This window comes from Bombina bombina, chromosome 3 (assembly GCF_027579735.1).
Source record: "Bombina bombina isolate aBomBom1 chromosome 3, aBomBom1.pri, whole genome shotgun sequence".
NCBI lineage: Eukaryota > Metazoa > Chordata > Amphibia > Anura > Bombinatoridae > Bombina > Bombina bombina.
In genome coordinates this window covers 949,937,886-949,955,600 of record NC_069501.1, presented here as the reverse complement: position 1 = coordinate 949,955,600, position 17,715 = coordinate 949,937,886, and the positions used below count along the sequence as shown (strand labels likewise).

At 36.5% G+C, this 17,715-nt stretch overlaps 1 protein-coding gene across 4 annotated transcripts in view; it reads left to right on the top strand.

Moving 5' to 3' along the window:
• Window positions 1–17,715, top strand: part of ENOX1 (ecto-NOX disulfide-thiol exchanger 1) — a 1,465,540-nt gene that overhangs the window by 1,116,236 nt on the left and 331,589 nt on the right. For all 4 annotated transcript variants that reach the window (XM_053707980.1, XM_053707982.1, XM_053707981.1 and 1 more), the window contains one exon: window positions 1,569–1,686. In XM_053707980.1, coding sequence (XP_053563955.1) covers window positions 1,569–1,686 — 118 coding nt within the window. The remainder of the gene's footprint in view (window positions 1–1,568; window positions 1,687–17,715) is intronic.

The window sequence follows — 17,715 nt, the reverse complement described above, 5'->3', positions numbered from 1 at the left end:
AGTGAAAGTTTTTGACGCTTACATTTCTGCCATAGCTGGACCTCAGTAGCTTGTCAAACTATTGACAGGATACATAGAATACAGGTGGCCCTCGGTTTACGCCAGTTCAATTTGCCCCGTTTCAGAATAACATGTGACTGCTATTGAAAAGCAGTGCACTAATTAAAATAGCCAGTAGGTGGAGCTGTCTGCTTGTGTTGCATCAAAGTTATGCAAGCTTAGCAGAGTGAAATTTATATGTGTAAACAGAACAGACCTGAGCTATCGAGCAACAAGATCTAGCAGCCACTTCCCTATTATCTTCCTGACCAGCTGCTTGAGGTGAGGGTGCCTAACTGCCTATTAATCACTCCAGATTGAAATGCATAGAATAGGTGCTGACCCAAAATGATCTAACATGCTAACAATGCAGAGAACTGTTTGCAGAAAAATGCAAGTAAAAAAATGTTTTTGTTGATTAACCTTAGTTTGATGATACAGTCTGTTGTGTGAATATTTAATTAGGTTTATAATGCTGTTTAGCATCTAAAGTCTTCATTTCAAAGCTTTAAAATAATGTATTAGGTGTTACTTATGTCAATTTTGAGAGGGGCCTGGAACCTAACTCCCTCACTTCCCATTGACTTACATTATAAACTGGGTTTCAATTTACAATGGTTTTGATTTACAACCATTCCTTCTGGAACCTAACCCCGGCGTAAACTGAGGGCTACCTGTATACACTTTGTTTCAAGCTTTACAGTTTTAAAACACTTTTTATTTCATGAGAGACAGTTTGAGGATGTTGTATGTTAGTGTGATTTATTCACGCAAACAGAAAATTGCTGTAGAATACCTATAAACTATGTTTGTAGGTTGTATATGTTCTCCTTTTTGTCCTTGTCCTGCTGCTCTTGACTTGTTCCATTTTTATTAAAGGGATATGATACCAAAATGTTGAAGCACTTAAAAGTGATGCAGCATAACTGTAAAAAGCTGACTGGAAAATATCACCTAAACACCTTTATGTAAAAAAGAAAGATATTCACCTCACAATTTGATAAGTATTCACACCCCACTGTAAAGAGACTTTAAGCATCCAATCAGAATGCTAGTCCCAGGACTTGCAAGGGAATGTACATGTGGCATGTGCAGGCACAGACATGTTAATTTCCTATTCAGTTTAAGGAAGTTTACTATGAAATCTCACAAGATAACAGCAAATCAATGCATGACATTTTGTGATCCTTTAAATAATACCTCATTTAGTCTAAACTTGTCATTGTATTAGATGTTTTTTCTTATAATTTGTTTGAATAAAAACCTTTGTTGTGAATAAATGAATAATTTCTTCACAATTTGGTCAAAATAAATAAATGATTTGTTTGGTTCTCTATTTTTTTATAATTGATATAATTACTGATAAAAATGCTTTTAAAATGTATTGAACAAAAATGTTATTTTTATGACTTGTACAGTATAGCAGCATCATATGTCATTTATTTGCTCTGTGTGTGTTTGTATTAAACGGTTATGCACTGTAATATGCCCTTAATATTATAGGTGCCTATTATGTTTTATGATCATAGGAATTACGAAATGCTCACAGTGAACAACTCATGGGTATCCGTCGAGAGGAGGAAATGGAAATGTCTGATGATGACAGCAGTGACATCCCAAATAAAAAAGTCAGAGTGGATGAATCAGGTAAGCATTAGTGATACGCTATATGCTTTGTTTCTATAAAACAATACATGTATTTTACATGCCTAGGTTACTGTGCAATGTTTTCTTAAAGGGATTGAAAACACATTCTAATTGACTGTTCTCCAGTAGCCAAACTCTGCCTACCACTACTAGCCTGAGAGCCAATCTGAGCTTGTTACTGGAGTAAATAAGGCAAGCTTTGAAGCTCATGTGTTCTGAGACCTAATTGGTGGAACCAGTCTCCCAACACAAATGGTGTACACGATAAGATAAACCCATGTTGAAGATTAAGAATTAGGTCATTACACCTATAGTCTATTTTGTAGCTAAAGTGACTGTCCTAGTTCTCTTTCAAAAGTCTTCTTCTACATTTTGCCAGTAGCATCTCCTCAAGCCCTGAATGCTAAACCTGAACAATTTAATATATTGTGAGCGGATTGTCCACCCTTTTGTACTTAATCAGTCTAGTACAATATATGCATGTTCTAAAACAAATATAATTTTTTTTTATGTGGATGAATTCCTTCTAATACTTTAAGCTTTCTTTAGCCAAAATTAGAAATACATTATTTTTATTTCCCTTATCTAATATTGTTTCAAACAGTCCTTCAAGACTAATGAAGTCAGACAACTGCTTACTTTCTATTAATATCTACATATTTTATTCACTTGCTCTTCCTGTGTCACCTCACCCCAGGGACAAAAGTGAAGATACGCAAGCAGAACGATTTCGAGGTCGTATAGGGGCATTGCCATCCTCATAAAGCTAATATGAAATATTAACACTTTTTTATACTTTGAAGTGGGCTGATTTCCTTCTGCTACTATATTTGACCCTATGCCATTAAGCATTTAGTAAGAGCTTGCAGCTAAACTGTAACCATAGATTTGTGGGTTCTCAGTGGAAAAAAAAAAAAAGCTGAGGAAGCTCTAGATGGATAGAAACGCTGAATATTTGTATCTTATGTTGTAAAAGCAAATGTGCTATTGAAAATAAAATATACATACTGTACATACTAGCTGAAATACCAGTATGGGTTTATAAAAAGGGCAGTAAAGATTGCATTGTATTCCAAGCTTCTACAGGGACCCCCTAAAAAAAGATGGGCTCTTTCTCTCATCCCCTACTAGGAGATAGATTTCTTCTGCTGCCTCTTATTTGCATAACATTTCTGTAACCATTTCTGCAGTATCTGCAACTTCGATAGGCAAAAACATATATATTAAATGACAAAATAAAGCCAAAGGTAAAATGAATCACTTGAAACACATTAAAGGGGAAATATTTTACAGCATAAATTCCCTTTAATATATTTATCACTGTAAGATAATGATTTGGCAGCTTTTCCTATCACAGTGTTGTCTGATTAATCTATCAGAAAAATAGACATTGATATTTTTCATATTTTTTTTATCAAGCTTACATTTTCCTTATCTGTACCAAGGTGTTATTTATCTCTAAGGCAAAAAAAATGCATTCATTTTACAAATTTAAAAACCCAAGCTACTTATTTGAATGTGTTTTACTAAGTACATAAAACGGTTGGGTGTACTTCCTGTTTGGTTATATGCCATAGTTTACACACAGTAGTTGTGTAATGTCTGTAGTAGTTAAATGCCTATTGAGCTTATAATTCAGGTAATATTTTTTCCAAACCCAATAGTATTCTTTTTAAAGGTTACAAAGAAGGAATAAAATCTATCTTGAATAATAAAGGCAGCTTCCCCTGGCCATTTTATCTTTGTAGATTAAATGATGTTGCTGAATTAAATGTAATGCAATTGGACAGCTAACATATGAATTCATACCCTGCATAATTTCAGAATGTCCACGGAAAAAAAATTGGCAGTAAATTTTACAGTAACTGTATGAATCAATAGTCAGGCTGCACATACTGTTCTGTACTGTTCTGGAATTTTGTAAGAAAAAAAATATAATATTGATGTGCAATGTTTTCAGAAAAGGTAACCATGGTGGCATTAAACTATTTACTGGGTGCACAATTCCAGTTAAAATGAGGATGTTTTGAATAGGCATTACTTTTAGGACAGTTGGATAACGTTATCTTAATATTAAATGGGCAAATTATTATAGATGTATAGAAATATTCACATACATGCTTTAGTTTCATGTTTAGTTTTGTCATTATGTTTGATTCATGATGTTAAAGTCATATGTAACTAAACTATATATACTGTATATGTGTGTGTGTGTGTATATATATATATATATATATATATATATAATAGATATATATATATATGTGTGTGTGTATATACAGTATATACACACATACACACACACACTAAGGGGCCAATTCTCGCTATATCAGACATGGTTTTCACGCTGACCGTCACAGTAGCTTCCATGGTGGAATTATTGTAAAAAAAGGACAGTCCCTGCTAGTAATGGAGCACGCTGGAAAGGGACATTTTGCTCTATAGAGCAAAGTTAGCAGGGAGCAGGGGGGGCACTTTAAAATTAAATCCTGCAGTCAATATAAATCACATTATGCTGCTTTCTGCGTATAGTATCTTACATCCGTTTCTAATTTCATATGAATGTGTTTTTCTATTAGGGTATTAAGTATTTTGAGTGTTTTGAGAAAAGCTCACCAACTTGTAACTGGCGATAAAAAAACCTGTGAGATCTGCAGTGCGATAATCTTTACAGAATTACGCTGGCATTTGAGAGACAATTTCATATATGCCCTATGGAACTCCCATGTTCAGCCCATTTTTTGCCAAAACAACTTATAAGTATATATTTGTATGTTTTTTTTGTTGTTGTTTCTCGTTATTCCTGTGTAATTTACTTACAAATTTGACATTTTTGATAAAATACGATTTTTTTTGTGAAGAAGTTTAAGATTTCACCAGGGAAATTTTAAGATTTCACCAGGGAAATAGAAGGGCTAGCGAGCATTCTTATAGAATTTCACCAGGGAAATAGAAGGGCTAGCGAGCATTTTTATAGAATTTCACCAGGGAAATAGAAGGGCTAGCGAGCATTCTTATAGAATTTCACCAGGGAAATAGAAGGGCTAGCGAGCATTCTTATAGAATTTCACCAGGGAAATAGAAGGGCTAGCGAGCATTTTTATAGAATTTCACCAGGGAAATAGAAGGGCTAGCGAGCATTTTTATAGAATTTCACCAGGGAAATAGAAGGGCTAGCGAGCATTCTTATAGAATTTCACCAGGGAAATAGAAGAGCTAGCGAGCATTCTTATAGAATTTCACCAGGGAAATAGAAGGGCTAGCGAGCATTCTTATAGAATTTCACCAGGGAAATAGAAGGGCTAGTGAGCAGTCTTATAGAATTTCACCAGGGAAATAGAAGGGCTAGATAGCATTCTTATAGAATTTCGCCAGGGAAATAGAAGGGCTAGCGAGCATTCTTATAGAATTTCGCCAGGGAAATAGAAGGGCTAGCGAGCATTCTTATAGAATTTCACCAGGCAAATAGAAGGGCTAGCGAGCATTCTTATAGAATTTCACCAGGGAAATAGAAGGGCTAGCGAGCATTCTTATAGAATTTCACCAGGGAAATAGAAGGGCTAGCGAGCATTCTTATAGAATTTCACCAGGGAAATAGAAGGGCTAGCGAGCATTTTTATAGAATTTCACCAGGGAAATAGAAGGGCTAGCGAGCATTTTTATAGAAATTCACCAGGGAAATAGAAGGGCTAGCGAGCATTTTTATAGAATTTCACCAGGGAAATAGAAGGGCTAGCGAGCATTCTTATAGAAATTCACCAGGGAAATAGAAGGGCTAGCAAGCATTCTTATAGAATTTCACCAGGGAAATAGAAGGGCTAGCGAGCATTCTTATAGAATTTCACCAGGGAAATAGAAGGGCTAGCGAGCATTCTTATAGAATTTCACCAGGGAAATAGAAGGGCTAGCGAGCATTCTTATAGAATTTCACCAGGGAAATAGAAGGGCTAGCGAGCATTCTTATAGAATTTCACCAGGGAAATAGAAGGGCTAGCGAGCATTCTTATAGAATTTCACCAGGGAAATAGAAGGGCTAGCGAGCATTCTTATAGAATTTCACCAGGGAAATAGAAGGGCTAGCGAGCATTCTTATAGAATTTCACCAGGGAAATAGAAGGGCTAGCGAGCATTCTAATAGAATTTCACCAGGGAAATAGAAGGGCTAGCGAGCAGTCTTATAGAATTTCACCAGGGAAATAGAAGGGCTAGCGAGCATTCTTATAGAATTTCACCAGGGAAATAGAAGGGCTAGCGAGCAGTCTTATAGAATTTCATGAGTCACTTACTGTTGAAAATGGTTTGCTTTTCATGTGCTGTAGCTCTACAATTGGTGTACAGCTAAAGGGCTGCTGCGCATTTGCGTTGATGTTTCCCTATTATTCTGACAAAAAGAGCCTAAGAACTGCCAGGAGCATGTTTGTCTTTTCTTTTTTGGGAGGGTGGTTTGTATTGGGAACGATATGTTTTGACAAAAAGCAGGTATGTGTTTTTATAATAATAAAAATAAAGTAGGTCAAATTTAAGCACACAGTTGTTTTTTTCCCAACGAGGAACTTAATGCTTAAAAAAAAAAAAAGACAAAGTGAAGTATTAAACTTATTGCATAAAGTCAATGCCCTTTAAGCAGTGCAGCTGTCAAACTTTATGCCAACGATCTCTGGCATTTTAAAGGATGGATTACATTGGAATTTATTTTGCCCTTGCTGGATCAGTGAGAAAGATTTACAAATTATTTTTATCAAAAAGAAACAAAAAACTGTTCCTAAAGGGACATAAACCCCCAAATGTGTCTTTTATATTTAGATACAGAATACAATGTTAAACATCTTTCCAATTTACTTATATTATCAAATTTTCTTTGTTTTCTTTTTATCCATTGTTAAAAAGCAGGAAGGTAAGCTCAGGAGAGTTCATGTGTCTGCAGTACTATATGGTAGAAATTTTTCAGGAATGTTATGCCTTAGCAAGAGCACTAGATGGCAGAACTATTTTATGACGTAGTGCTCCAGGCATGTGCACATTACCTATTTAGATAACTCTTCAACAAAAAATACCATGAGAATGAAGCAAATTTGATAATGGAAATAAATTGGAAACGTTTTTAAAATTCTATGCCCTGTCTGAATCATGAAATAATTTTGGGGGGTTTCATGTCCCTTTAAGTAATTTAAGGGGTCAATCACAATCTATCAGCAATTTGCTCCTGAAATGGCTTTTTGATTTCCTTCTGAATAAGTGATTTAGTTTCTTGGGTGAACACATTAAAAAAATGGATTAGTTTGATAAAAGCCTTCAGCCATGAACGCATTTTCAACAGAAATGCCCCCGAAAAAGCATTTTTTGTGTTAAGTACCTGTTTTTAAAATAAAAACTGGGCAGTCACTTAAAACTGACAGATACAATAGCCTATTCACACCTCTTAAGATCACAGTAAATGTCTATAATTAACCTCTTTGTTCACTGTAGAATGGAAATACTAATTTATATGTGGACATTAACCTAATGTAATCAAAATCCTTCCTCTACACGGATATGAATTCAATTTGTATCTTGGCATGATGGACATACTTGAATAGTCATATCAGGGCTGCAATATCTAGAATTGGCATGTTTTTTTTATTAATGTTTGATTGTCACACTCCCACTGTCTTGTTTGTCACAGTACTTGCAATGTCATGACTAGATTTTAAAATGGGATTGGCGATCATTAGTTCCATAGGAAACCTATTGTAATTTGTTTCCATTAGCACCACTACTAAACCATCTGAATGCCAATAGTATGTTGGCATACTGGACGCCATTTTTTTATTGCTTTATGGTAATTACTTTTAAACTTTGACAAGTACAGGTTTTTACAATATTTTTTCTATTGTTTGTTAAAGCACCATTTCCATTTTGGCATGATTCAACGTATAATATCTTCTTATTCTGGACATTAAATGTATTTGTGACAGACCTCGGATACCTCGACTAGTTATATCCGCCAAAGGATCCTTCCTTAGCCTGAAACTGTAGCTGTAGAGCGGGAAAAGTGATTTTAGCAAGAGCCCACCCTAATAACCAGACAAGACCAGTATTAAGGTGAAACACAAACAGACTTTATTGGGACAAACACACTGCCTATATACACATTTGCAGTCTTGATAAGAGCCTTATCTGATCTAAAGATTCCCGCCCCTCCAGACAGGCTGGCACCTCCATAGGAGCGATAGTCACATAGGGATACCACAATAGCTAGGTTGCGGTTTCTGGGTGATCCCAAGGGAGCAGCAGCTATTCCCAGGTGCCATTGGAGAGCTCCGTGCACCGATATGTCCCAGTCCAAAAAGTGACATGATCTGTCCCTGGGGGCTAGAGCGGCAGTTGATCAAAGGGTATGCTGGGTCAGCCAGTGGTAGGGGGATCCGAAACCCCGGGTTCAGGAGTGAGCTCCCTCCTGGCAATCACCCCAACCCTTGCACCTCAATGGTAGTACAAATCCCCAAAATAGTGGAGCTCTGGGGCAAAGGGCCTCCGGAGTGACCTAGGTCAAAGTTCAGCGGGGATCCTTAGCAAGCCCTGCCGGCGAGTAGTTCCATAAGATCCTGGCTGGGTCTCAGCGAGTCAGGAAGGGGCCAGTGGGCAGTGATCAGCTCTTTCTGGGCAAGGTGTAATCATAGTAACAATGAAAAGGGGGAGCTGGGGGAAATACACCAATCCACAGTATGGGAAGAGGTAGCCTTGGCAACCTGGTATCCGTGATAGTATTTAACTAGCATGAACCTGTTCACTTGAAACATTGTATCTGCCTAGAAAATGCCTCAGCCGATAGGTTGTGTCTTAGTGTCTGAGCTCTACATACAGTGGATATTAAAAGTCTAACACCCTTATGAAATTGCAGGTTTTTGAAATGTAAAGACAGAAATAACAACAATGTAAATGGCAGACTTTTTACATCTGTTATTTGTTCTGTTACTTGTTCTTCCAACAAACAAAAATCCAGAGAAAAAAAATAGTTATTAGGAACATTATAAATAACAGGAAAAAGTACAACACCCTAGGTCTGCACATCTTTTAATAATGGGGGCCCTAGCTGTTTTCAAAGATAACCATTCACATTCTAAATCATACTTGTAGGTAACACCTGTCATTAATTAAAGGGATTCTGATTAAACCCAAATTAAAGTCAGATGTTGCTGTTGGATTTGCTCAAATGTTTGGGATAGCCATGGTCCCCAAATAGCTGCCAAAGAAACTGTAAGAGCTAATTATTGAAAAATACCATTCAGGAGATGGATATAAAAGAATATCAAAACCATCATCAGTAAGAGAAGAAAATGTGCCACCACAGAGACATTGCAAAGATCAGGACAAGCCTCCAAAGTTGGTGAGAAGACGAAAATAAATCTTTTCAGAGGGGCTACCAAGAGGCCAACAGTGACACTGAAGGAGCTACTGAAATTTTTGGGAAGCACTGGTCACTCACTTGCATGTGACCATTATCTCTTGTATTCTTTACATGCCTGGGCTATGGAGTAGGGCAAGACGGAAATACTTTCTTACAAAAAGGGATATCTAAGCCCATCTAAATAAAGCCAAAAGAATGATTCAGTCACCCCTAACCATGTGGGAAAATGTACCATGGTCTGATGAGACAAAGGTTGAACTGTTTAGCCTAAATTGGAAAAATGTGTTTGGCGCAAAGCCAATAAAGCTCATCATTCAAGGAACTCCATACCCACTTTAAAGCATGGTGGCGGCAGCATTATGCTTTGGGGCTGCTTTTCTTCAACTGGGTCAGGGGCTTGTGTCAAGATAGATGGGATAATGAATAGCTCCAGATATCAAGATAGTGTGGTACTAAACCTGCTGGCCTCTGTCAGAAAGTTTAAGAGGTATTTCACAATCAATCATAACACTGACGCTGACCCAAAGCCCACATCCAAAATTTAAATGCACATAGATGAATAACATCCTCGAATCAAAACATATTTGCAATATACCTGTATTGGAAAAAGGTGGTGAGTTATGACCAAAATACTCAAAACACTAACTACTCTGAAAGGAAAACCTATGCTTATGAAAATTACAATGTATTTAAGGTAAAGTGCACTGAAAACAGCTTAATTTATTTTGTATTAGGCATAATATCCAATTTTAAAAATATAACGGTTTCCCCCTCTGTACCTTTCCATCTATTACGAACTTCTACCTAGCTGAGAGCTCTCATTATTTGTATGGGAGACATCTCGCCACTTGCAGGAACAGCTCCTTTCTGTTTATAGAATTCCATTGGGGCTTTCCCTGCAAATGTTGGTCTGGAAAACAACTCACAGACCAGCACATTTTATAGAATTTAGCCCTTATTGTGAAACATGACTGCTCATTTATGTATATAAATATATATATATGTCTGAGGATATGTATAGAAGGATACATGAGAGTTACCTTGGTTGTTTGTTGGAGCCCACTTAGCAGGAGATGCGGTGCAGTTCAAGTACAGGAACCATCTGCAGATCTCTTGGTGACTGGAACACTGAAACTAATGGTTAGGTTCACTCAGACAGAACAGTAATCCAAAAAACAATCCCTTAAGTCAGCAACCAAGTTACTAGTTCTGCGGGTAGCAGGGTCAAAGAAACAAGCACAGGGCAAACCAGGATAAACAAAACAGGAAATGGAACGTCAGGGCCTTTATGACAAAAAAACCCCAAAACAGTCAGAGAATAATGTCATCACAGGCCTTTAAAATCTTCCTGGTTAACTTTGGGTGTCAATACTGTCTTGGATGCTGTCATAAGAAATAGAGCTACCCTTTGTACATTTACTAAGGCCAGACACATAGTTACTGTTAGTATAGACATTCACTGTGCTAATTTGAGCTCACCCAGCCTCCATAGTAGCACTAACTTCAGATTTGTCTCAGGCACTGGATCAGAAATAGTGCATCTTATAGTATTGACTGCACTAACCCCTGGCTTCTTAGTGTGGCTTTGTAGCATGCTTGGGAATGTTCTTCAGTCGCTGACAATGTATGTATATCCTTTTTGCATTCTTCTCTGACAAATGTTATATTTGTCCAGTCTTTAAATTGATTTGAAAAAAAAAATTGAAAGTGTTGTTTTGTTTGACTACATGTCAGATTTCTGAGCAGCTGCCTTTCAAATGGAAAGTGATTTTTTTTTAATGCTGGTCTCTAAAAGTATGTTGTTATCTGTTGTGGGAAGAATGGCACATTTTGATTAAGCCATTCCTGCTGATATTGTTCAATATTTTCCTTAATTTTAAAGCAAAACTGTTTTAAAGGCCTAAGCTTGATTTCCCAAACATTGGGAAGAACAAATTTTCATTCCTTAAAGAAATACAAGTCTTTATTCCTTTATTGAAACCATAGCTCAAAACCCAAAAAGTGAAATTTAGTTTTTTGGAGATTTTAATATTGATTGGCTGAATCCAAAAAATAACAGTTGTCGCACGCTATTTAAATCTTTGCAGCTAACACAATTAATCTCCTCCCCAACTCGCATAAACATCAAAAGCCATAATCATACCCTGCTCGACTGGATTCTCTCCACTTCTCCCGACCGAATCCAGGAGGCAGGTGTTCTCCCTAACAATTTCAGTGACCACTGCATAGTGTACTGCGTGCGCAAAATAAAGGCAACTAAATCCTCTTCCAAGGTTAAAATCACCAGGTCCTTCAAAAAATGTAATATTCAATTTTGCAACGACATCCAAACTGGCATGGAACAAGGAGAACTAACTGGAGCTATTTTCCTTGACTTTGCAAAGGCCTTTGACACAGTAGACCATGACATACTATTGCTCAAACTAAAAAACTCTGGTATTGCTGATCGTCCGTTAACCTGGTTTCGATCATATGTATCGGATCGATCACAATATTTCTCCATTTCTAACAGTGACTCCCTCTCCCAGTTACGTGTGGTGTTCCCCAAGGTTCCATTCTCGGTCCCCTACTATTCACATTATTTATAAATGATCTGCCTAATGTCTGCAAATCCTCAACTTTACACATGTATGCAGATGACACGGTAATCTATGCAAACAATTCCGATCTGCCGCAGCTTGAAGCAGTGCTCCAAGACCAGTTCACAGAGGTAGAAAAGTGGATCTCAAAAAACAAACTCTTCCTAAACACTGACAAAACTGTCAAAATGATCTTTGGAACGAGACCTAAATTACACAAATTACGTAATTTCCCATCTACGCATCAAAACAAAATCCAATTGCATGCTGACCGCAGTCCACTCTTTAAAATACTTGTTAGACCCTAATCTATCTTTTGGTCTCCACATAGAAAAACTTGCATCTAAACTTTATCCAAAACTAGGTGCCCTGTACAGAAACAAATCCTGCCTCAGCCCTACAGTAAAGGGAAAGATTGTACAGCAAATGCGGATGCCTATCATGGATTATGGGGACGTAGTATACGCACCTGCACTGCAAACTCACCTTAATAAACTTAATACATTGTATAGCTCGTTCTGCCGCTTTGTGCTACAATGTAACTACAGGACCCACCATTGTGACATGCTAAAAGAACTAAACTGGCTGACGCTGGAATCCAGATGCACCCTCCATCTTTCCTGCCTTGTGTTTAAGAGCCTTTCTGGGAAGCTCCCACCCTACCTGAGCAGAATGCTCTCCCCGGCTATTCACACCTCCTATAACCTCCAATCCAGTACCAGCACATTATTTAGCTTGCCTCAATAGAAAAATAAAGCAGCTAGATACTCCTTTTACTACAGAGCGCTACAGTTATGGAATGATCTCCCGCACACTTTGAAACCTTCCCCAAGCCTAATATCCTTTAAGAGATCCCTCTCTACAGATCTCAAAACAGAATGCACCTGTCATGGTTGATTATATATTTCCTACCTGTTTTATGTTAAATTTTTGCATATAATATTGTGTATTATTATTGTTTTTGTATTTTATTGTACCCTATTATATCAATTGCAATGTTTTGTGATCCCAGGACATACTTGAAAATGAGAGAAATCTCAATGTATCCTTCCTGGTAAAATATTTTATAAATAAATAAATAAATAAATATTGCCAAATCCTTCCTCTAACTGTATGTAAAAATTGAAAGCTTCATTTTCAGAAACAAGTTAGCTGTAAGAAACAAATTTTAGGTTTTTATGGTACTCTGGGATCAGACTGTCAAGGTTTTACAGGTGGGACTTACTTTCAGTTCTGCTCATATGGTCTTTTTCACACCAGCCCTATGTATATATATATGTAAATAAGGAGAAAAAGGTTTGATACTAATGACACAGGCTATCAAAGATTCTAGAAAACTCTGGACAACACGTATGTAAAGTGTTGGATAATTTATCAGGTCCTATGATAAGAATAAGTCAAGAAAAAATAGTTTCACAACTTTTTCCCTAAACACCTGATAATTTTGAAGATTGTCTTAAACTACAGACATATTATGTGATTCTGTGCAGCATGAAAAATAAATGTATTTTATGAATAACATTTTTTTATCTAATTTATTTATGCATTATCTCCTTTTGTAGTTTGTTGCTTTAATGGAGCCTTTTGTTTCTGTCCCTAAAATTCCCTTAGAAGCTGGGCCTTCTGAACACTTGCCTACCAGTGTTAAGTGTGTTTACTGTAAACAAGCTGAGGTATCTCCTCCAGCATATTTATGTATAATGTATCTTAATGTTTTAATGCATTCAGACCGGTCTAATGCTGCTCTTGCTTCTATCGGTATAACTGCTCCCTCTGTTTGCTCTTTACAGGGAAGTATGACTGACTTTACACTAGGTATGACAGATTGTATTTGTTCAATGGTGTCTGAAATGCTGCCTGCTATCCTGCCTTCAATTAAGTATAAAAAGTCACTTTTTAATTTGCCTTTTACTAGTTATAAACCTCCTTTAGCTGATACTCCTAATGTTTCTGATATGTCTTCAGAAGGTGAGACCTTAAGCTGATACTCCTAATGTTTCTGATATGTCTTCAGAAGGTGAGACCTTAAGCTGATACTCCTAATGTTTCTGATATGTCTTCAGAAGGTGAGATTTTCTCTGATGATCTCCCTCTGATAATGAACCAGAAACCTTTTTTTTTTTTATTTAAAGCTGAACATATTTGTTCTCTTTTAAGGAGGTTTTGTTTACTTTAGAGGTTAAGGATTCTAAGGTGGCTGAGGATTTAACTTCTTATCATTTAGATAATTTATTTAAACCTGTGGTTAAAACCCCTGAGGTTTTCCCTGTCCCTGATGCTGACTCTGAGATAATTTCCATGGAGTGGTCTAAAACAGGTAATCCCTTTTAACCTTCTGCAAGGTTTAAGAAATTGTTTCCCTTACCTGCTTCTAATTTTGATATTTGGGAGACTGTCCTTAAGGTAGATGGGGCTATTTCTACTCTAGCCTAGAAAACTACTATTCCTCTGTGGGATAGTACCTCTTTAAATGATCTTTTAGATAGGAAATTATAATCCTATAATAAAAGGGCTTTTTGCAAGCAGATTACGTATTTAGGCCATCTATTTCTATTGCTCACATTCTTCTTTAGTTTGGTTAAATAATCTTTCTGAATAGTTTTCTGTTGAGTTTGCTAGTTAAGATTTTTTTAAGACTGCTTAAATTTGCTAAGTAATTTATTTGTGATGCTGTATTTGTCGTCATTAAGATTCATGCCAAATATATGTCTTTAGCATCTCTTTCTAGAAGAGCTTTATGGTTAAATCTTGTTCTGCATATATGGTTGCTAAATCTAGACTTTTGTCTCTTTCTTTTTGCCAAGAATCTTTACAAAGGTTCTGGGTGCACTTCTGTTGGTAATCAGATCCCAGGGTATTGCTGTGCTTGCTTAAATGGATGATATTTTGGTTGAAGCTATATCTTTACAATTAGCAGAATCTCACACCAACAGGCTGTTGTTTATTCAACAGCATGTTTGGAGAATCAATTTTCCAAAGAGTTCTTTGGTGCCTCAGACAAAGGTTACTTTTCTGGGGATACAAAAAGCATCAGTACATTTTAAAGGATGTTTAAGCTGGTATCAGCTTGTAAAAACCTTCAGTCTCTTTCTTTTCCTTCAGCTGCTGTTTGCATGAAAGTGTTAGGTATCATGATTGCTGAATTGGATGATATTCATTTTTTTTGTGTTCACATGAGGCCTCTTCAGCTTTGTATGCTTTGTCATTGGTGCAGGGATCATATTTGGCTGTCTCAGGGGATCATTCTAGATCACAGAACAGTTTTTTCTCTGCCTTGGTGGCTGTATCATCACCTTATTATGCAGGGGGTTTCTTTCACTTGTCTTTCTTAGACTGTGCTCACTACATATGCAAGTCTTTCAGGTTGGAGAGCTGTCTGGGTGTCTCTGAAGGCACAAGGGGTTTGGGCTTCTTTGGAGGTGAGGTTGCTAATAAATATTCTGGAACTCAGTGCCATTTTCAGGGCTCTTCAATGTTGTCCTCAGTTGAAGCAGGAGTCTCATCTCTGTTTTCAAACAGACAATCTTGCAGCAGTGGCTAATATCAATTATCAAGGGGGGACTCTCAGGTCTTTAGCCATGATTGAAATGTATAGAAATCTCTTAAGGGCAGAGGCCAATCGTTGACTATTTTCTGCTGTTCATATTCCTGGAGTGAACTGGAAGGCATTTTTTCTCAGTCGTCAGTCTCTGCATCCAGGGAAATAGTCTGTCCATCAGAAGGTTTTCAGTTTGATTGTTGATCTTTGGGGGACTCCCAGAGATAGATCTGATGTCTTCTTAGTTGAATGACAATTTTCCATGTACTTTGCAAGGTCCAGGGATCCTCTGGAGGAGTTTGTGGATGCTCTAGCAATTCCTTGGTCCTTTCATCTTGCCTATGTGTTTCCTCCTCTGGTTCTATTTCCCATAGTAATTTCCAAATCAGGCAGGAGGAATCTCCAGTTATCCTGATTGCTACAGCTTGGCCAAACAAGGTTTGGTATGCAGATCTGGCTAGACCTCTTGCCTCAAGGTGTGTTTTTTCATCAAGATATCAAATCTTGATAACTTGGAAATTGAATGATTAGTTCTTAGACATATAGATTTTTCTTTTTCTTTGATTGAGACTCTGATTCAGACTTGTAAGCCTGTGACAAGGAAAATTTATTATAAGGTTTGGAAATCCTTTATTTCTTAGTGTACAGATCATGTTTTTCTTGGAATTCTTTTAGAATTCCTTTAATTTTGCAGTTAGGCTCTTATCCAGACCATCCTGTAGAAACTATCTGCCAATTATTTGATGGGGCAGATTCCTCCTCTTTCAGTTTTGTTTCTTAGGAAGATTGCTTACCTTCCTGACATTCATGGTTTTGTTCAGACTGTGGTTCGTATTGAGCCTGTTATTAAGCCAATTTCTCCACCTTGTAATCTTTATTTGGTGTTAAAGGTTTTGCAGGCTTCTCCGTTTAAGCCCATTTAGTGCTCAACTGCAAAAATAAATAAAGAAATAGTGCATCACTTGTAATCTGGGCCACAATTTGAACACAGCTTTTAATTTTGAAATATGTAATTTTATAATGTTTTTGGTGTTTTCGTTTACATTCCACTTCTCATTTTAGCTATTAGGTATATGTTAATGTATACATTTTATAAGGTATTTAAATGAAACACTGATAGATTCAGGGGTTATTTGCTGTTGTGCCAAAAACAAAATGAATGAAAAAAGTAATCACTGTCCAGATTGAGTATAGATTAAAAATATCCTAAGATTAACAATATGTTACATTTAATTTATTTTACAGTTAGTTTGCAATGTAAAAGTTGTTTAATTTGGTTTATATATAATCAATAATGGTTTTAGAAAGTAAATAAAAATGGTCTTAATCTCAGGCCTTGTTCTCATTTGATATGCAAGAATGGAGTTTGCAACAGCATATTTTAATGGTGCTTTCCTTTATGGGCATAGAGCACACATTGCTTTTATTCAGTGACAGTTTATTATTTGCTTGTCACAAAATAAAACTGCATCTTTATAGATAGGTATCTTAACCTCCTTTGTGCAATAATCAGTGTTTCAAGAAACAATAGTATTTGTATGATAAAGGTTAAAGGGACAGTCAAGTCCAAAAAAATCTTTAATGTTTCAAATAGGGCATGTAATTTTAAACAACTTTCCAATTTACTTTTATCACCAATTTTGCTTTGTTCTCTTGGTATTTTTAGTTGAAAGCTAAACCTAGGAAGGCTAATATGATAATTTCTAAGCCCTTGAAGGCCGCCTCTGATCACATGCTTTTTTATTTGCTTTTCACAACAGGGGAGAGCTAGTTCATGTAAACCATATAGATATCATTGTGATCACACCCGTGGATTGTGGCAGACACTGCACTAATTGGCTAAAATGCAAGTCAAGAGATAATAAATAAAATGTCATGTGATCAGGGGACTGTCAGAAGGTTCTTAGATACAATTTAATCACATAGATAAAAAGTATATTCCTATTACTGTGTTGGTTGTGCAAAACTGGGGAATGGGTAATAATGGGATTACTTATCTTTTAACCCCTTAATGACCACAGCACTTTTCCATTTTCTGTCCGTTTGGGACCAAGGCTATTTTTACATTTCTGCGGTGTTTGTGTTTAGCTGTAATTTTCCTCTTACTCATTTACTGTACCCACACATATTATATACCGTTTTTCTCGCCATTAAATGGACTTTATAAAGATACCATTATTTTCATCATATCTTATAATTTACTATAAAAAAAAATATAAAATATGAGGAAAAAATTGAAAAAAACACACTTTTTCTAACTATGACCCCCAAAATCTGTTACACATCTACAACTACCAAAAAACACCCGTGCTAAATAGTTTCTAAATTTTGTCCTGAGTTTAGAAATACCCAATGTTTACATGTTCTTTGCTTTTTTTGTAAGTTATAGGGCCATAAATACAAGTAGCACTTTGCTATTTCCAAACCATTATTTTTCAAAATTAGCGCTAGTTACATTAGAACACTAATATCTTTCAGGAATCTCTGAATATCCATTGACATGTAAATATTTTTTTTTAGTAGAC